This window comes from Zalophus californianus, chromosome 11 (assembly GCF_009762305.2).
Source record: "Zalophus californianus isolate mZalCal1 chromosome 11, mZalCal1.pri.v2, whole genome shotgun sequence".
NCBI lineage: Eukaryota > Metazoa > Chordata > Mammalia > Carnivora > Otariidae > Zalophus > Zalophus californianus.
Window position 1 is genome coordinate 108,864,325 of NC_045605.1, and position 21,667 is coordinate 108,885,991.

The 21,667-nt window shown below is 43.2% G+C and overlaps 1 protein-coding gene across 22 annotated transcripts in view; it reads left to right on the plus strand.

Moving 5' to 3' along the window:
• The window catches only part of PPP6R3 (protein phosphatase 6 regulatory subunit 3), a 139,519-nt gene that overhangs the window by 46,996 nt on the left and 70,856 nt on the right, over window positions 1-21,667 (plus strand). For all 22 annotated transcript variants that reach the window (XM_027577825.2, XM_027577826.2, XM_027577829.2 and 19 more), the window contains one exon: window positions 18,517-18,749. In XM_027577825.2, coding sequence (XP_027433626.1) covers window positions 18,523-18,749 — 227 coding nt within the window. In that variant the 5' untranslated portion in view covers window positions 18,517-18,522. The remainder of the gene's footprint in view (window positions 1-18,516; window positions 18,750-21,667) is intronic.

Consider the following 21,667-nt stretch of genomic DNA (forward strand, 5'->3'; position numbering starts at 1 on the left):
TGGGGGACAGGACACACTTTTAATCCATCTTCATTTGCTCCATTGTGTGTTGAGGAGAAGGTGGGCATAAATCACTTAATCATCTGTGGTTCAGGCTTCGTTATCTCAGGAGATAATCTAGTTAGGGTGCTGTAGCAGGTCTCTGCTGCTCGTCCCAGGGCAGTTTCTCCTTCAGCCCCTCATGAATGACTCTCCTCGACCTTCCGACCTTCTGGCCCCGCTCTGTGCTTACAGACTGAAGCTTTACCTCCTGGGGCCTTTTTTTTTTTTTTTTTTGGTCCACCCATTGTTCCTTCTCTTTCCAGGGCTACATTCTAACCCTGTGGGTAAAGCCTCTTCCATTTCCCACCTGCTTGGCTGTGTGGAGAATTCAGCCCAAGTCGAGGGTTTAGGTTTGAGAAGGTCAGGACCATGTACTTAGAACTGTGGTCTGACCATCGGGCCCACTGATAATAAAGAAGGCAGTTTATGATGCACATGAACTGTTACTTTGCCTTTTTCATCAGCCATTTAGAGCTGAGGGTGACAGGACCCGCAGAAACCTCCAGCTTGAATTCAGCTGATTATCTTACAGGTTGGACATCTTTTTTATGTTTATTGGAGTGTTGTCTGTAAATTGTAACTTACCCACTTTTCTTTTGTGACACTAGAGTTCAAAGAATGATTTTTAAAGCTGTTTCTATAATGCCACACATAACCTATAAAAAATTGAGATATAATTGACATAAAACATGTGAGTTTCAGGTGCACAACATAGTGATTCTATATTTGTTATATATTTTGAAATGATCACCACAGTAGGTCAAGTCGATACTCATCATCACATAGTTACATTTTTTTCTTGTAGTGGGAACTTTTTTTTAAAGAGGAAGTGGAGAGGGGCAAAGGGAGAGGGAGAGAGAGAATCTTAAGCAGGTTCCATGCCCGGTGTAGAGCCCGACACGGGGCTTGATATCATAACCCTGAGATCATGACCTGAGCCAAAATCAAGAGTCAGGGGCATCCGGGTGTCTCAGTCAGTTCAACATCCGACTCTCGGTTTCAGCTTGGGTCATGATCTCGAGCCCTGTATGGGGCTCCATGCTCGGCTGGAGGTCTGCTTGGGATTCTCCTCCTCCTCCTCCCGCTCCCTCTGTTGTCGTCCCCCTCCCCCCGGTTCACATGCGTGCCTGCACACACACTCTTTGTCTCAAATAAATAAATAGAATCTTTTTTTTTTTTTTTTTTTTAAATCAAGAGTCGAATGCTTACCCGACTAAGCCACCCAGACGCCCCTGTAATGGGAACTTTTAAGATCTCTCATAGCAACTTTCAAATATATAATTCAGTATTATTATTATAGTCACAATGTTATACATTACATTTCCTTTTTTTTTTTTTTTTAAGATTTTATCTATTTGAGAGAGAGAGCACAGTCAGGGGGAGCAACAGAGGCAGAAGCAGAAGCAGGCTCCACGCTGAGCAGGGAGCCCGATGCGGGGCTCAATCCCAGGACCCTGAGATCATGACCTGAGCCAAAGGCAGACACTTAACGGACTGAGCCACCCAGGTGCCCCTGTACGTTATATTTCATGACTTACTTTATAACTTGAAGTCTACCTTTTGACCCCCTTCACCCATTTTGTCCACCCTCCATCGTAGGGTTTTATTATTATTCTTTGTATTTGATTCCCCTTTTACTAGGGCTCAGCTCTTTGTCTACCTTTTTTGTCAAACCTTTAGGTATTGTTCCAGTTCCTCTGTGGCCACAACTTTGTGAACTCTTAGATTCTATCTCATTAAATTGTTTTAGGATTATTTTTTCTCTTTGAGTAGATTTGAGTATTCCATGAGCAAGGAGTTTTGACCTCTACTTTATATCTTTTTTTTTTTTAAGATTTTATTTATATATTTGACAGAGAGAGCACAAGTGGGGGAAGGGGCAGAAGGAGAGGGAGAAGCAGGCTCCCCGCCGAGCAGGGAGCCCGACACAGGACTCAGTCCCAGGACCCTGGGATCATGACCTGAGCTGAAGGCAGACGCTTAACCAACTGAGCCGCCCAAGCACCCCCTACTTTATATCTTTAGTACTTTTTACATAATAGGTATCATTAATTGTTTAGTGGTAGGGCTAAAATTTCAGAGACATTTTTCAGGATAACATTTTTAGGACTTCTCCCTTTCTCTCTCTCTCTCTCTCTTTTAGTTTTATTTTGTTTTTCTTTGCTGAAGAAGACTCTTAGCTGTGACAAATTACAGAACAGTTCCTTACCATTAGCTGTATTCCTCCTGTTTCTTTTTTGACTTCCTCTGCTCATCAGATGCTGTCTGATGCCGGGTGAACTCTTAAGAAGTTACCCGTTAGTCTCCAGGAGTCCTGGAACCAGTGGAGAAGGATGCCCGGAGAGGAGCAGCGTTTTAAATATAGGGTCCTTTAGACCAGAGCTTGTCAAGGCCCAGATAGGAAATATTTTAGGTTTTGCAGACCAAGAGGCAAAAAAGAGGATATTATATAGGTATTCATATAACAAGAGAGCAAATATTCACAGATTTTATTGATGAAATTAAAAATATAAAAAAATACTTGAATCCAGTATTCTGTAATACAGATCTGCTAATGAGAAGAATGGAATTCTTTTTCTAGGGGGATAACATTTCACCTAAATGGTGTTCATAGCCAGAGTTCCCCCTCTCAAATTCTGTTGCAGATGTTCATCTAATCTACTAATGCTGATCTGTAATGAGATTTTACATATTTCATCTTTGAAAATGTCTTTTTACACAGATAGGTGCTGCCACATTCTAATACCAGTCTACAAGCATCTGTATTCATCACTTGGAAGGCATTTATAGAATTCTTTTAGATTCTTCTCTTGGTGTTTGCCTTTTAGAGGGTCATTACATTGTAGATTAATTACTTCCAGTTGACGGTTAGGAAAATCCTCATTTGTATAGCTGTATGAAATTTGCAATAGGAAAATTTCATTTACATTTGCATTAAAAATGCTTTTTAACAGTAGTTTGAGCTCAGAAAATGTGCCCACTGCAAATTTGTATGGGAACAGAGATCTCACTTCAGTTTTAAGTTCTGACAGCATGGGAAGTGTATGAAGCAACTTGAATTTATTAGCCTAACAAAGTTAGTATTGAAATGACCTTACCACAGCAGAAGGTTTGCGGATCAGTGCTGGTTAGCCTTGCAGTTTTAGGTTGAATTCACTAAGAAACATCAAGACGTCAGCAAAGGCCAATTTCCAGAGCCACTCATTGTTCAGTAGTTGTGGTTGAGGGTTGTCCCACTCATTCAGAAAAATTTCAGTCTTGGCCCTGGGCTCAAAAAGTTCCAAAAACATTAACCCCTGATAAGCCATTACGTAGCTTGCGTGTGATAGAAAGTCTGAGAGAGTAAGTAAAGTTCACTGTTGACATTACTGGTTCAGTAACACAGGAATTTAAAGAACCTTTCGAAGGAGCTGCTGATGAAGATAAAAAGCATAAGCATTGAACAGTACATTTTCACAAGTTTTGTAAATTTGTCCAATTAGGGCGTTTTTTGCTCTACACATAATTTTACCACCATCAGCTGTAACATGTTACAGCGGACTCTCCTGCACGGCTGTAGTGACTTCATCTTCACTCTGCATCTCTGAAAACCCTCGGCCTGTGGCTGTTTGATGTGGGCTATTCATAAAGACTCGTTTGTCATCATTTCAAATGCCTCGAACACCAGCTGAGCTGCATCGGCCGTATCTGTGAACTCAAGAATCCAAAGGAAAATTCACTGGCTTCCTCGGCGCTTGGCTAACGAGCTACTTGGAGACCAGCTTTGCTTGAAGTTTCATTTTCATCTTTTATTTTTGTGAAGAAGTTCTCCTCTTAGGAGACGATCCAGTGAAAATGTTTAAATGTTTCTGACGCGAGTGTGCCTGTGAGTTGGGAGTACTGTGGCCACCGCGTGGTGTGGAGGTGGGCATGCATGGTGTGGTCTCCCAGCCCCGGTGCGGTGTGCTTGCGTGGAGACACGGCACCTTGCCATCTGATTCCGTGACACAAGCATCCCCACCCCGCTGGGTCTTACAAGCACAACAGTCCAAGTCCAGTTTTTCTTTTCTTGTTTTGATATGTTGGGGATCCAAGGATAATAATACAATAAAATGTCGCAGTTCAACACGTGGCCCTCAAGGCACCATGGAGTTAACGACTGTGTCATTGTGATCCGGAAGGCGTCCAGCAGAGCCACAGCGCAGAGTGATGAGTGTACCACCACATGTGGTTTCTGTCACCCTCAGCTCTGCTTTCGTCGTGTGACAGCCGCCAGAGACTGGATGTAAATGTATGGTGTGGCTGTGTTTCAGGAAAACTCTGAATTTCAAAGAATTTTCACAAGTCATGGAATAGCATTCTTCTGACACCCCACCCCCCCCCCCCGTTAAAAATACAAAGATCATTCTTTGCTCAGGGGCTGTATAAAAATAGGTGGCAGACTAGATGTGACAACTTCATTAGTGTACCCCCAGGTGTCCCAGGGCTCTGGAGTTGGCTCACATGCCGATGGCAGAAAGAATGGGGTGAAAAAAAGGACCTAAATGTGAAGAGGTACCATTGTGGTTTTTGCTGTCGGTTGGTTGATTGGCTTGTTCTCTTTCTTTGTTTGCTTTTTTGTACACAGATTCTTATGTGTATGCACCTACTTCCTATCTTTCCATATGACTGGGCAGGTTAGCTAATCTTTCACGGTATCTTGATTTCAGACTGAGCCTCCATTCGTAGAGCCCTTGTTAAGTGTGCCGGGGGTTGGACCAAGCGCTCTTCTATTTTCTTTCCTTTCATAATATCTTATCATACTTGGGTACATAGTTTATATAGGTGCATAGTTTAAAAAGCCAAACAGTACCACAAGATTTACAGCAAAAAATAACAATCATCTGCTCCATCTTTCCTATCCTTTCTCGTCCTCATCCCTTAATTAATTACTAGGGGCCAGTACCTTTATCTCTTAGTTTTATATTTACTTCCTTCAGGGTTTGAGTTGTGTGCCTGTAGGTAGCTGTTTCTAATCTAGCTGACTTCTAACAATGAAGATGAAGGTTTAGCTTTTACATATGCATAGCTTCTTTCCCTCCCCCATCTTCCAACATAGTTAAAGCACAACTTTGGTTAAAATCAGTATAAAAGTACATATATTTTGGTGAATTATTCCCTCGGTCTCTGACTTAATTAGTAAAATTCTGCACAGCGTGGTCACAGTCATCTGGCACATAGATCTCCTGTGTGGACACATCCTTTTCAGAGCTCTCTGCCTCATGCGTGCCTCACCCTGGGCAGATTCCTCTTGACTTTCTGTGTAAGTAGCAGGGGTCCCCCCTTACTTTTCTTCTGAGAGTTGTCTTTGCTTCTCAACATGTGGGATCCCTAGTTCCATGTCGTCCATGTCTTCCTCTCATGGCTTATTGCCATGCTTTTTTTTTTAAGATTTTATTTTTAAGTACTTTCTACTCCCAACTTGGGGCTTGAACCCACAACCCTGAGATCGAGAGTTGAGTGTTCAACTGACTGAGCCAGCCAGGTGCCCCTGCTGGCTTATTGCAGTACTTTGGTGGAGCCCATTTTCTAGTAGCTTTTTGAGAAAGTGTGAATAAATCTTCCTGACCTTCCATGTCTGAAAATGCTCTTTTCTAGAATTGCTGTTGAGGAAGCTGATACCATTCTGATTTTCAGTCCTTGCTTGAGTATTTTTTCCTCACTAGAAAAGTTGAGATACTGTCTTTATCTCTGATACTATGGAATTTCACACTGTACCTTAGAGGTCTGTTCCCCGACTCACTGTGATAGGATGTGTATGTTCTAGGGGGGAGAGTCCTATTCTGTACACTCGGAGGAAAAAAGGTTTTTTTTTTGTTTTGTTTTGTTTTTTGATGAGGCAGATGGTTGTGGATTGTAATATGTTCTTCTAAAACTTATTTTACTTGGATGTTGGACTTTCTGTATTATTTCTCTATTTTCTGTCTTTTCCTACATTTTTTGGCATTTTTTCTTTTTCTCTGTCCTTTATTGCTGTCTTGCTTGAGTTGCCAGAGGAGTAGAGAATTATGTTTACCCAGTAAACATCTGGGAGCTTGTATAATCCTTTCATTTTCCTGTTGAGGCTCCACATCCGCCCAGATGAAGCCATGCCTTTTATATCAAATGGACTTGAGAAGAGATTTATAAAACAGCACGGCAATCATTTTAGTATTGCCTTCCTTTCCTGAAGGATACTGTCAGAGAAGATCATCCAGGCTTTGGCCAAAGTTCTCCCAGCCTCAGGGCTTGCAGTATTCATGGCCGTAACCTTTAGCCTGATCTTTAACGAGTTCCTGCTTCTGCTCACGCATAATCTGTATTTTTCACTCGCTGGCTCTCACTTTGTGTTTGGGAGCTATACATGATATTATAAAAGAGCTTTAAGATATGCAAAGCTAGGTATTTTATCCCCCAAGTGATGAGGCCTTTTGCCTGGTCATCTAGGTGCCATGTGGTTGGCAGTCTCTTCCTCCTCCCCAGAACAGGGTGTGGTGTCGCCTGGCAAAGGGTGATCTATCCCGGAAGGCTACCGTGGGATTAGATCTTCCATGGTCCTAGACAGGATTCATCTGTGACTTCATTCTGAGGTTGCTTTGCTTATTAGTCACATCATAATATGACTTCATGATGAGGTCTCTGGACCTGCTTCTTTCTACACTGTAGCAGCTCGTTCTAGCTCAGGCCTCAGTTCTGCCACGGCTTTCCTCGTGGGGCTACCCTCTATAGTTACAGACTTAAAAACTGTTCTGTGCTGTGCCAGGTAACTGCTGCCCCTCTTTGTTTGTTTGTTTTTTGTAGTTTTATGGTTTTATGAACACATACAACGTGCACATGAGCTGTCTAATCATTTTCTTCACTGCGCAGCCTCGCATTGGGATTGGTGACTCTGATGGCCAGCTGGGCTGCTCTTTGTACAGTGGCTTTGTGGTTCTTGGAGGAGACATTGTGAGCAATCTCTGCACAGTGAGATTTGTTGCACATCAGCAGCACTTCAAGCTCCTTGACATTGTGGACTAGGAACTTCTGGAAGCCGCTGGGCTGCGTGTGCTTTGTCTTCTTGTTGTTCCTGTAATTAGTGTTGGGCATCAAAAGCTGGTCCTTGACTCTTCCGTACACCCTACTGTCAGTGCCTCTGGGTTTCTGCCAGTTGCATTTAATTTTGACATATTAGTCTGATTGGTGCTGGATGAACTTACTGGTCCTCTTTTTAACGATTTTGGGCTTCCCCAGAGGTCTGAGGGCAACCGTGATGCTGGATAGAAGGTGGTGACCTTCACAGGCAGCATCGGGGAAGAGAGCAACCGGCCCTCTTGCTGTCCAGTTATATGTTGCTGCTTTCTAATGTTTGACTGTGATTTGTTGACTCTTCTACCTGGTTTCAGAGATTCGGAGACTCCTGGGGCTCGAGATGGAAAATCTGCTGTTAGATCCCATAAGAATTCTCTGATGTGACTTTGATATTATCTCTTACCCTTGTTTGTTTGCATGCATGTGCTCACGCGCGCGTGCGCACGCGCACACACACACACACACACGCCCCCCCACATGCCCCCCCCACACAGCCCCACCCCCCCACCCCCACCTAGATGCGGCTGGATTTTCCTTGTCTTCATTCCTTTGATCTCTAGCAAGGCTTCTGGCAAGAACTTGGTTACCATTGTGTCCCCCTCATTACTTGTCTTTTTTCTTCCCAGCCCCTCAGTCTCATTTTGAAAAGACCCACAAAACTTGTTCTTAGTAAAATATTATGCTTTACATATTCTTGGACTGGAAGTTTTTGAAATTGTGGAAATTATGCATAGAAGTTCATATACATTTGAGTTTTAATAATGACAGTTTGTACAGGAACACAGTACTTGCTTTAATGCAGACCAGGTGACAGAAGTAAGACTGGATTTTCCGTGGTTGGCAGTTGGCTTTTTTATTGTAAAGGTGAAGTGGGTGATGAGATTGCAGCATGCTCCCTGCCCATAGCATCTGAGTGCTGGATTTGGAGTTAGCTCCAGTGTGGGGGTGACGTTTGCTTTCTCAGGGCTGTGTATTTCCCAGGCAGCTCAGAATTGCAAAGGCAAACCATAAATTTTTGTCACCTGATACCACAAAGTATAGCCAGGATTAAAGAAAAATGAAAATCGGGCTTTGAAGAGACAGAATCATGGTTGATGTTGGAGGAGGAATGGTAGTTTAGTGGGAAATCTCTCAGGGGATGCCTTGGTTTCCGGAGATGGGTTGCTCCCTTTTTAGGCTTCTCTCTGTCCGGTACATCCATTGCATTGTGGACAGTTCGTATGTAAAGTACACATCGGACCTTGCTGCTCATTTGCCCTGTCTTCCTGACTCCACAGCTTATATCTTGGTGTATTGCCAGTTCCTGCTCTGTCCCACCTTCATGCCTTGTCTTTAGTACCCCCTGCCTGCCCCATATTTCAGTCACCCGCAAACACTTGGCCATACCCAGAACAGGTTAGACCTGTCCCTCTCTTGGCCTCTGTAGGAGTCCAGCCTCTGTTGAAAGTGTGTCTGCCAGGGCTTAAATGTCATCTCCTCTATGTCGCTTTCCTCTGCTTGTGCTCAGGATTGTCTCTTTCCATGTGTTATTAAAATATGTTGCTTCCTTTTTACTGTAGATACTTTACAGTGTGTTTATCTCAATTAAAACTCACTGGTTCTGTCTCTCTGCTTCTGCAGCGAGCCCATGCTGCTCTGTACTGTATTCTTGCAGGGCCCTTTGAGACCAGGTCTTGACGCCTAAGCTTATCCTTGCGCCTTCTGAACGACTCTTCTTGTTATGAGGGCCTTCTCCCTGCTATGAATTTCCTGAAGCTACTGGAAATTTCTGTCTTGTTCTCTGTGCTTGCAGGCCTATGTCTGCTGGCCTGGAATTCTTTTTGCTATAGCATCACCTATTGAACCCTACCTGTATTTTGGGCCTCATGTATAAGGAAATCTTTCTGGTCACAATCCCCTCTGTTGAGCTCCCTTTCTGTGGAACAGGCTTGGAGTTGATAACTTTCATTCTCTGTGTTTTCTTTTTTTCAGTTTTATTGTATTTTTCATGCGGTAGGGACCATTTATCGTATTATTCCTGTATTAAAGTACCTGCTGATTAATGTAACACATACTAAATGGAATTGACTGCTTTATTTATCACTCTCAAAGAAAAGCTGAAATATCAAATAAATTAGAAAGTAAAACTGAAAACGATTCTGGAATATCTGGGAGGTAGAAATGTGATTGTCTTTGACATATTCTTTGGAAGAAGCAGTTGCAAAGCAAATACAAAGAAACTGGCTCAGAGTTTGTGTGGCCTTTCCTCTAAGGAAATACTTATCTCTAGTAGGCACGCTGATCTTTAATTACTCTAGTCTTTGGGTGGGGGCTGGGGAAGGGCACCTGTAGGAAATGGAGAAGCAGCTACTGGGTGGACCCATTCCAGTCCTTTGTGATCTTTTCCCTTGGTACTGAGTGAGAGCTGCCCTCAGAGTCCAGCTGTTACTTTTGTGTTCCATGTTTTTGCCTCTTCAGGTAAAATTAGAACATTTGCCTAGGCATTCAGCTCTGCTGTGAGGAGGAAGTTTATCGTTAACATACAGCACAGAAGTGACCTCCCTTTAGAGTGACACTGCATGCTCCTATTTGGAGGTCCTTTGCTCCCTGGCTCCTTCTTGTGGCATGCAGCTTTCAGTGTACTAAATGAGCAACCGCCCACCCTTCTTGAGCCCAGCACTTCCCCATTTGGGTCTTGTCAGGCACTGCCCAACCAAGTTCCTCGAATACCTGCATCCAAGCCCAGGGGTGTGCTGGATGCTGACACCCACTCCAGGTGTCTGGATGCTGGCAGGACAGTACGTGAGCCAGTATGTGCAGCCTTTCAGCAGCTCGATTTGCCCAATACAGCCTGTTCCCAGGTTGCTTGTAAACTTGACTAGAGGTATGGAGTAACTATGTCTGCTGCTCCTGGAATAAGTAAGTTGTTTTCAATCTAAATGGGGGCGGTGAAGGTTCAGTTTACTCCAAGATGATGGGGAGTCTCCTGGCCTTTTTTTTTTTTCTTTTTAATTGATGAAACATTGTTTCCCAATGTATTTGAGGGACCTACGCATTTTTTTCTTCTTTATATTTTTAAAAAAGATTTATTTATACATTTTAGAGAGTGGGGAGAGGGAGAGAGAATTTTCAAGTAGACTCCTGGCTGAGCACAGAGCCCAATGTGGGGTTCCATCCCATGACCTATGAGATCATGAACTGAGCTAAAAGCAGGAGTCAGACACCCAACCAACTGAGCCACCCAGGTGCCCCTATAATATTTTTGAGTTAGCTTAGAAAATGAAATTCCCAGAGACATGTGCCTGTTTTACAATTTGGCAGGGTATATCGAAACCAGTAGTGAGCCGCTTGGTGGCCCTCCTGATTCTAGCCCTTCATTGTTTCAAGGTGAAGGATGGGAAAACTTCCCTTGTATTCCTACAAATATTTCTAAATATTAGAGGCTAAAAAACAGTTCTAGTTTTCTTGTGACTTCCTTTTTTAAGTTGAAGACTGTACAAGTTACTTTATATATGTAAGAATAAACATGATTTCTTGTGTATGTTTACATTAGAAGAAAGGGAAAACGTGGCCCATAATCTGTCCTCACCAACCCCACATTGGCCCTGTGTGGAAAAGGTGGTTAACTGTTAACTTTGGCTGTGGAAGGAGATTGGGGGGAGGGTGGTTATTTTAGTACCAAGGGAGAAACTCTGAATCATAATTGTAGTCATATATAATTAGAACTGTTTTGTCCAGGAGAGCACCCACTGGCCACATATGACTCTGAAGCATGAAATGCGGCTGTGGCCCAAATTGAGATGTGCTCTAAGTGTAAAATACACCCAGATTTTGAAGACTTCGTACCAAAAGAATTACATGTTGAAATAATAATGTTTGGATGTATAAAGTTAAATAAAATATACTATTAACATTAACATAGCTAGTTTCTTTTTACTTTTTTGATGTGGCTGCTAGAAAATTTAAACTTGGGGTGCCTGGGTGGCTCAGTCGTTAAGCATCTGCCTTCGGCTCAGGTCATGATCCCGGAGTCCTGGGATCGAGCCCCACATCGAGCTCCCTGTTCAGCGGAGAGCCTGCTTCTCCCTCTCCCACTCCCCCTGCTTGTGTTCCCTCTCTCGCTGTGTCTCTCTCTCTTAAATAAATAAAGTCTTTAAAAAACAGAAAATTTAAACTTACATGTGTCTCTCATTGTGGCTCGTGTACTGTTTCTTTTGGGCAGGGCCATGTTAGCCGGTAGGCGGAGCCCGCTCTGTTCTAGCAGTGGGGAGCCAGGGGCCTTCAGAGGAGTGCACCTGCTGAGGTGCACGGGGGTCTGAACTCCCACGGTACATGCTTGTACACCTTTGTTTGAGATCATAAATCTATTACGAATATTCCCTTCGTCACACACATAAATAGAAAAAATATGAAAAATTAATAACAGTGTGTAGATTAAGTCTCCTCCTTTGTGTTGTCTTGGACGTCAGCTGCTCCTTCTCCCGTTGTAGCTTGTACTCCGTATATTGAGGGGACTGCAGCTATGAAACTGGAAGAGCTGACGTTAGCAAATATTCACTTAGGCCATGGGATCTTGGTGATTCCAGTGGGGCCAGTGATGACAGGGTGTGGACAGGCTGTCTTCATGCATGTGCCACCCATGTGGTCTCAGGGCCCCATGCCCAGAAGTGTTTGCTTTCATGCTCAGCTGTTCTTCATAAGCTCAGAAATGCCTAATAATCTTGGAATCTGTTTTTGAATCTTTGAATATTTTGCCCTGGGCCCAGCCAGCCCTGCGTGCAGGTGTTCCACAGTTAACAGTAGTGTGTGGTGGGGCTTTTATGGAGTAGAGCTTCTCCTTCTGGGACAGAACATTGCTAACTTTAGGCACAGTTGTTAGGATTAGGAGGGTTTGAATTTTAAATTCATTAACACTCTTTGTTGTTCCCTCAGTTTGCTTCTGTCATTTGTAGGCAGGACAATCAGCAGTTTCTCCTTTCAGAGTGCGACTAGTTTATCTTTCCCGGTGTTTGTCCTGTCATTTTGTCTGGGCTCCTGTTAGAAAGTGATACAGTATGTTAAATTCTATATCTGTTACCGTGAGCAAAAACCCTCTAATACCAGCTTGTCCACAGGGAGTTTCTGAAATAAATAACATAGTCACATATTTGCATCATATGCTTTTCTCTGTTTCTCATGGTTATGTAATTATTTTGAATATGCTTTATTGCAGTTTGTTGCAAATGATCAACAATAGTTTAAACCCAGGGCAACAGTAGCAGCAGCATCTGGGAACTTGCTAGAGACAGAATCTCCGGCCTGATCCCTGGTTTACTGCATCTGAATTTGTGACTGTGTTTTATCAAGACTCCTAGGTGTTTCCTATGCCCAGGAACTTTTGAGAGCACTGGTTTAAACCTCCCACACTTGTGTGGGGGGCATGCTTATTGCACAAGCGCTTCCCATTGTCGCGGTGCCTGTGTGGTCCAGCTCCCGTGCCAGGCCATTCCCAGCGACTCCTCACAACCAGTCTGCGTGGTGAGGATACTGAGATTTAAGAGAGGTAAAGCCACTTTCCCCAGGCTTCGGGGCCGGCCAGTAGTGGAGCCGGCATGGGAATCCAGGTCTGCTTAGATGCTTAAAGTCCTCACAAGGCTGGGGAGGAAATGCTGTTGATTTGATGAAAGCAAGTGGTTGTAGGTAATTTACTTATACCATAGTTGGGCCCCTATTGAATACACCATGCTGGCGGCACCCTGGAAAATTCTTCAGAGGGTCTGATGCTCTCCTACCTTTTACAAAGAATTTAAGCACATGACTGTACTAGTTCCTGTGTCACAGACACCGTGGCACCTTTTCTCCCAGAAACAAAATGTTGCTGCTTAACTGCTTTGAAATAAAGGTACCAAGGGCGCAGATTTTGCTTCCAAGAAGGAAGCTATTTCAATAATCTTAGACGAACTTTAATTAAAGTGGTTTATGGATCCTTTGGTCCCGTTTTGTGCATGTAAGATGGTCGTTTTTACCCATGTCTTGGGTTCTGGGGAGTGCAGAGCACAGTAGAGGCTGTCTGCAGCAAGCTGACAGGTCAACTACCCTGTGACCCGCCTACCTGACCTTCAGCTCTTTTAGAGAAAACCCTGCTTGCAAGCTACATAATCCAATTTATAAAACAACTCTAAGGGGGTGCCTGGGTGGCACAGTTGGTTGGGCATCCGACTCTTGGTTTTGGCTCAGGTCATGATCTCAGAGTCGTGAGATGGAGCCCATGTCGGGCTCTGCACTCAGTGCAGAGTCTGCTTAAGGCTCTCTCTCCCTCCCCCTCTGCTCTTCCCCATCGTGCAGGCGTGCGCACGTGTGCACGTGCTCTCTCTTTATCTCAAATAGATAAGTAAAAATCTAAAACAAAACCCAAAGAAACGAAACAACTCTAGGATTTTGAAGAAAGATAGTTTGGTTTCATTTACCATTTCCCTCTTTGTCTTAATAGAGAAGTCTGTGATTTGGTTTACTGTAAGAAATTGTTTCCCCTTTTATCCCTAAATCCTATTCAGGTATAGCCAGGATACGAATTTTAAAGTGTATTTATAGTAACTAAAGATTAGCTGTTGAGGTGCTGGCTCCTTTCAGTTTTTCTGAGTATCTTAGTTGTATTTTTGAAAGGACTCCCAGTTTATCACAGGGCCCTGGTTGAACTTTGTAACTGTTCATACCTAGCTTGTTTCTACTTCAGAGGACACAAATAGAAACTAGGGTAACTAATTTACTGGTGCCATTCATTTCCAGTCAACTTGCTGTTTGGCCAAAAGATAAAATACATAATGTTTGCTTAAGGAGTCTACTGTGGTTTTATTTTATTTTTAAGTTTGTAACGTACCCAGTTTAAAGAAATTGCACTGTGGAAATGTATATTTCAAAGTGTTCTGATTTAAAAAATGCTATTCTAATTCAGGATGGTGGAAAATGAAAGGACTTAGGCATTTTTTAAACAGTTGCTAAAAAATTCCTGTTCTTGTCTTAAATAAGTATAATAAAATAAGAAGTCACAGGCTCTGGGTTTAGAGGAGCTGGCTGGTCAGGTAGGACATACTGCTGGAACACAAAGACCAGGCGTGTGATGGTTCATGGTAACACAGCAGGCTCTGAGGTTGGCGGGCAACTTTCTTCCAGGTGGTGATTTGGGGATGTGGAGGCACCTTCCTTTTTTTTGACTCTGCCATCCCTGAGAGCCTTTTTTGTCTTGGGCATCCAGCCAGATGCAGAGGAGAGCACATGGAGGTTTTTATAGTTTATGGCACACCTGGGAAGACATTGTCATGTGGCAATAGCTACTTGCCCAAGAAGTTGGGAACGTGGTCTTCGTAAGCCTCTAGGGAAAGGAGAATGGGTCTCTAGATATCTGGCCCAGCACCCTGTGACCGCACCCTGCTGGGTGGGCTGCGAAGGCCCAGGGTGGACACCCATGTCTCAGAGATAACGGGGGGGGGGGGGGAGATAGAGTTAGTGGGAACCTGCTTTCCTCCTGAGCCAGGGACGCTAAACAACTTCTGTAAAGGACCAGGTAGTAAATATTTCAGGCTCTGCAGGCCACATTTGGTCTCTGTCACACATTCTTCTCTTCTTCTCTTTCCCTAAAACCCTTTAAAAATAAAAATGTTTAAAAAAAATATCTAAACCATTCTTAGTGTGCAGGCTGTGGGCTGGATTTGGTCTGTGGGCTGCAGTTTGCCAACTCCTGCTCTTATGTCATCATGGCTAATTATCAGTTTTCTTATAAATCCAGTATTTAATGAGTTACTGTTAGAAGGTTGAAATTTGGGGGGTCAGTTTTTACTTGTACTACATTGATGTGATTATATTCTGATCCATAATTGAGGAGTATGGACTTTATCTAGTTTGTGGACATTCATAGTTTCCACTTGATGGATGTGAGTGTATATCTTATTTATAACTAGCCAATCATAAGTTCTTGATAATCAACTTTGCTTTTTTGTAATTGATTTCTTAGTATTTTTCATTATACTTTGCCTTTCTATATGGGATTACAAAAAATAAAGGCATACCATTTTATTTTTTAAAGATTATTTATTTTAGAGAGAGAGCGAGAGAGCATGGGTACAGGGGAGGGGGCAGGAGGGGGAAGAGGGACAAGCTGACTGGCGCCGAGTGGAGCTAGATTTCCCAGCTGGGTCTCAGAATCCTGAGATCATGACCTGAACCAAGAGACATGTAACCCAACTGCACCACCCAGGCACCCTAAAAAAGCATACTACTCTAAATGAGACCTAATTTAAAAAAATAAATAAATAAAAATAAATGAGACCTAATTTTTAAAAAATACTTCAGGCTAAATTATTAACTGTGTCCAGTTTTCTGAATTGAATTCAGGTGGAGAGACTGTTCTGTTAGATTATCAGAAATTTGATTTACAGTCCAAAATAAGCCCAGTCTGACCTGATGTCGGTGGAGCATGGGAAAGTATTTGAATACACCTGGTAGCTTTTCAGTGAGTGACTTTGGTAAAGTATTTAAAATAAGTAATATGGGGACACCTGGGTGGCTCAGTCAGTTAAGCATCTGCCTTCGGCTCAGGTCATGATCCCACTGTCTTGGGATGGAGTCCCACATCAGGCTCCCTGCTTAGTGGGGAGCCTGCTTCTCCCTCTGCCGCTCCCCCTGCTTGTGCTCTCTCTCTCTCTCTGACAAATAGATAAATAAAATCTTTTTTTAAATGTTAAAAAAAAAAAAGAAAATGAACTCTTTTGTCAATTTGTAGACATCCCAGGATGGATGAATTTTGATGGAAATCAAAATTTCCATGATTGACTTTGAAGACAAGGTGTACTGACATGGATGATGAGGTTTTTGGAGTTCATTAAGGTGCTTTTGTTCTTTGAGCTGAACTGGAGCTCCACTGTCTGTCCTGGGTGCCTGCATCTACCCCTAAAAACTGTGCAGGTTAATATATGCATGGAATCCAAATATGGCCTGTGACTTGTGTGTTGCGTCTGTGTGTGAACACAGCTGTTTGCATCCTCGTACACTTCAGTAGCAAGGAGGAGGCGGAGTGGTAGCATGTACTGTTTTTAGGATTTGCAGTCTTAAACTCCCAGATAAATGAGCCACATTGCTCCAGCAGAAGCATTGGAGACTATGCTGACAGCGTTACTTTGGAAAGCTCCTTTCTTTCCTCCTTTGGAGTTATCTTTTGCTATCCTTGTGTCTTTTTTTCCCTCCTTGTTTGATGAGGATAAAATGGCATAATAACGTCTCTTTTGTTTGTTTGCCATTTTCCATAATCTGAAAACCAAAATATCATTTATGGTTTTATTTCCACCATCTTTTTCCCTAAAGTTCCATTCTTTTTAGGGATATATCACCTTTGCCCTTATTTCCTTAGTAATTGCCTTGGAAGTAGAAGTAGATTGCTCTTGTGTTTGGAGTATGTGTTTCTGTCCTTCACTAACAAAAGTGTTACCCTCCCAGGGAGCACTCTGCCTGCTCCTGGTCTTGAAGGCCAGAGGCCTAGCATGTGGGCAGTTGCTGACCATGCTGGGAGTTGTGACCCTGCTTTTTTAGCGTGTTCTAGGTCTTGTGTACCTAATTAGTGGCCTAATTGTTTGTTAAGAGGAGAGAGATGGCTGTGCCTTATACTTGTGTCGTCCACTGAGGTTTGTGGCGGACATTTCCACGTACAGGTTCCTCCGGAGTGAGGCATTGCCAGTCTGGTTTAGGTGAACTGTCACAGTAGCTTCTCATTCCTAACTGTGTCTTCCTGTTGCTGCTAACTTGATGCTAACATATTGCCATATGTGTCTTTTGAAACATTCAAAGTTTTTTTTTGAAGCAGGGACAACTTTTATAACACCATATTTCATAATCTTACCTAAAACTTGTTCTCTTAAGGAGTCCTTTTTTTTTTTTTTTAGATTCCTTAAAACTCCTTATATTTTAAACTCTGATTACATACGTAATAGTGAAGTCAGGTGAAGTGCATATACTTCTACAGGCTCTTGAGTGACCTGCCGTGGCACACATCTTTCTTCTATTCCTGGATTGATCAGTATGACTGGCTGTATACATAACATTTGTCCTCATGATGTCTAATTTTTAAAATATTTTTTTGAACAGATGTTCATGAAAATACTAAATCGGTATATTCCTTCCTGATCTAATATGGGTGATTTAGCAAAAATAAATACTTCTCAAAATGTATGTGTGCTATACATAGGTTATCACCTTTGCAGCTTCCTTCTACCTAAGCTCTTCCAGCACAGGATTTTACATGAGCACATGTGGATTTTAACATGTTTTTTGGTGATAATGGTAACAGGAGCCGCTACACTGGGTGGATAGTAAAGCTGCAGTTGATCTGTAGGTTTGGGGCTTACATGAAGTCAGAAGGTGTCTTACCAAACCCTGTGTCAGGGGTTCTGCAGTGAGCATCTTTGACGATAGGAGTGACTTGTGACTAGTCCTGTCCCTAATCAGGACTTTTGTTTGATGCTGTCATCTTGTCATGTGTTGCTCAAAAGTGGCGTTTGAAAGTGTCTTGTCATGGCAGCTGTAGATGACATAGTGACTCCTGTGCTTCCTGTTTCCGGTTGTGACTGGTCAGGACCCTCTTTAACTCTGTAACTTGAAGAAAACAAACTTCCTCTTCTCACTGGTTGAGGAAGGGTGGGAGGAAGAGGAGGAAAGAATATATATATGGGGCCCTGTTAATGTCCAATGGTTTTCCTGATAACTGAGGATGTTGGTTTCCCTCATTCGTCAAGAACTAGGTTCCAGTTGTTTAGTTTCTTTATTAAGAATGGCACAGATTTTATCATTTTATGACTTTCAGCTGCGAAACTGCTCTCAGTGGCTGAAAGTGCTAGTCTGTGGTAGTGATTTATTTAATTCTTTAGTATTCTGAAGAATGCTAAATACTTAGGTCACAGTGCTCGTCATTTGTTGCTTGAAGATACTACTTCTGTGTAAGAATGTTCATCAGCTGTAAGAAAGGGTTTTCTTTCTTCCTTTCCCAGCATTAAATTCTTTTTTTTTTTAAGTATTGGGGCTCAAACTCATGGCCGTGAGATCAAGACCTGAGCAGAGATCAAGAGTCGGACACTTACCCGACTGAGCCACCCAGGCGCCCCTCCCAGCGTTAAATTCTTAACAAAGTGTGGATGGGTTAATGTTGTAGGTTAAAATCAACCCAAGTTTAAGCATTCTTTCAGCATTTTTAAGTCAAAATTTTTTGTTATCAATAAAACTATTTTCTGAGAAGGAAAAATCCTGCCGATTTTACTTATTTAGAAAGCATTTTATAGGTTCAATATGACACTTATTTTACTTATGTGACTCAAGTTGGCATTTTAGATTGTAAAACTCAGTTGAAATTTGAAAAATTAACATGTGAAGTTGAAATTTTATTTGAAATACTCTCTGCATTTTGTTTAGACCAGCATGTTTTGGAAATTTGATCTTCATTCATCATCCCACATAGACACACTTCTAGAAAGAGAAGATGTAACACTGAAGGAGTTAATGGATGAGGAAGATGTTTTACAGGAATGTAAAGCTCAGAACCGCAAACTTATAGAGTTTCTGTTAAAAGCAGAATGTCTCGAAGATTTAGTCTCATTCATTATAGAAGAACCACCTCAAGACATGGATGAAAAGATCAGATACAAGTAAGAAAATTCAATCTTCTCTTTAAGGTGGGACTGAAGTGAAGTGGGGGTAGAATATTATTCGTGTTGTCCGGCAATTCCCCAGGGCTGTTGTAGACCATTTAGAGTGTCAAGATGGTCAAGGGTGACAGACTCAGTGGAGCATTTAATCTGTTCTAGAACTGAGTCCAGTGAAATCACAGGGTTTTTAAAATGAGCATTCTAAATTGCAGTCAGGAGGCTTTGTGGAAGGGCAAAGTGCTTTATAAACAGTGATGAAGTTTCTGAAAATAGTAAGACGATTCAAGTAAGTATTTTCTCTTCTTTGCAAAGAGGAAGGTAGAGATTATGTGACTGCCCCAGATCACATGGCACATCTAAGCCAGAGCTTGGGTTATGAAGACTGTTATTGGTACAAGAAATTTTGACTTTTGTTAAGATAAGGGAGTGGGTCTTGGGGAACATCAGTGTGGCTAAATTGAAGTAGCTCGCCCCTTGGATCACTGTAGCGGGTTTACCTCCTCCGCACTAGTCTGCTCTGTTCAGAGCAGAGCAGTAGTGCCCGACGGACCCTTCATCACCGTCTCTTCCGACACTTGGACCGCACGTGCCTGGAAACCGTTTGTGAGCACTCCACGTGCATGCAGAGTCCTGGGGTTTCAGTGAACTCTCTTCCCACATCCAGCTCTGATTGAAGTGTTTGACTCTTTCCCTCCCCAGAAAATCGGACAGATTCAGGAACAAAAAGTCATTGATTATTCATTAAACAAACTTAATGGAATAGGAAGAATTAAGGCTTTTGGTAGATTATTCTTTGCCCTTTCTCCCCCAGTATCTTCCTCTTTTCAGATATCTTTTTATTTCTTTGTGGGGAGAATTTTGCTGTCAAAGAAATAAAACTTATTAATGCTTTCAGGTTCCTGGTGGCTTGGACTTTCAAGGAGGTGAAGTTACGTTCTCTGCTGGCCATTAAGATTGGCAGCTAGCATTAGCGACAGCCTCCACTCAGTTCAGTGCCCTAAAAAAGAAGAGGAAAGGAATTTGGTAGCAGGAAGACTAGCGTACTCCCAATCCCCAGAAGACAGACACTTTCCTGTTTTGCAGTTCTCTTCCCAGTGAACCAGGACGTGTGGGTGCGACTTCTCATGGGGCTCATCCTGGTAGGAGCCGATGTGCTATGGGCTTTGCATCCAGCCCACCTGAAGGGGTGTCTCACTCCCCTCTTAGAGAACTTGAGCCAGAGGGCTTTTACCCTTCTGGGGTTGGTGTCCTCACCGGCTGATTGAAGCTCATACCTCTTTAACTAGGAAGAATAGGCACACCACACCTTAGGGAAGGTGCTTATCTTACCAAAAAGTAGTCATGGCTTTTGTAGTATTGCCTTGGCCAGTGCTTTTTTTGTTCTGCCTTTGAGGTTGTGAGAGGCAGGTGTGCCTCCCTGGACACATAGCCTTTTGGATGGTGCCATTTTGAGGGAGCATGACTTATGCTGGGCAGTTGAGTTCTCTGCTGAAGTTTGGTCGGGACGGAGCCCCAGCTGTGCGTAAGATACACGATACCACACGGCTGGATACACAGAGGGGTATTGCAGATGGGATCTGAAAGCTTTTTGGGGTTAAGGTTGACCTGTCGTTATCTCAGGAAATTTAAACTAGTGTTTATAGAGTCTGGGTGATAGAGTGCTGTATTTTGTGAATCTCATAACTTTGTATTAGTTAAACACATGGATTGAACTCATCACTGTTCTAAGTCAATGATCATATACAAGGTATTAAAACATTTGTCATTTTGCGCTAACCTTTTTAATCTTAATGACAGGTACCTCAGCTCTAAATAATTTAGCAGAAATTTGAACTAGCAGAACTTTGAGAATAGGTCCTTAAGTAGTATAATAAGTCCTAAAGCTAAGATGCTGTTGCTTGGGTCAAGGTTCCTACAGAGGGACTGCAGAGGGGCTGCAGGGAGGAGGAGAACCAGGAGGGGCTATCACCCTGAAAGCCAAGGGAAGCCAGGCTTCAGGAAGGAAAGATGGGACAAGCAGGTTGGGGGCCGCCCTTGACAGGCCACGTGACCACCCGTGTTTGCAGCACAGAGCACTTGGCCCCATCAGTGTGGTTCTCTGCAGTGGTGGAGGTGAAAGCCTGGCCGGAACGCCTTTGAGGAAGAACCGGGGACAAAGCAGAGACAGCTCTTTCAAGAGTCTCCCGGAAAAGGAGCAGAGAGAGAAAGTGGGTGTTGCAGGCAGATGGGAGTCAGAAGAGGTGTGGTGGTGTTTTTATCCCTGGTGGGAGAGATAGTGGGGTGTTTGTGTGCTGGTGAGAGCCACGCAGTACGGAGGGGAATGACGGACAGAGGGAGTGGGCCACCCAGGGACGTGCCGTAGGTGGGAGGCCGTGTGATCGGAAGGGCAGGTGGGGGGCGGCTTTAGGAGTTGGCTCTATGGATAGGGAGGAGGAAGACGCCCAGATGCCGGTTGGGGTGCACTTCTCTTCTGATGGCTTCTGTGTTCTCACAAAGGAATTGAGATCAGAGCATGCAGTGGGGGAGGGGGAGACGCCTTGCCACGGGGTGAAATGGAGGGTGTCTTTGGGTGCTTTAGAAGCTTGTTTAATGTTTAGGGGAGAGAGAGGAGCCCCAGCCTGTCCATAACCAGGACCTTGAGTATTATGTATAGTGCCCAGGCACCATATTCGTGCTTCTTATCTAAATTATGTCTCAGTCACTGTGGAAAAATATGGGAAAAATTCATGAAAAAAATGTTTTAGACGCCCATGCCCTGTTCTGGACCTCGTGTGTCAGAATTTGGAGACTACACCCTATGCATTGGTTTGCCAGGGCTTTATTTGCCAGCAGTTTCAAATCGGGGCAGTTGAAGACACTGCACCCCTCACCCCCCACAGCAGCATTTTGGAAGTTTTATAAAGTAGAAAATAAAGAGG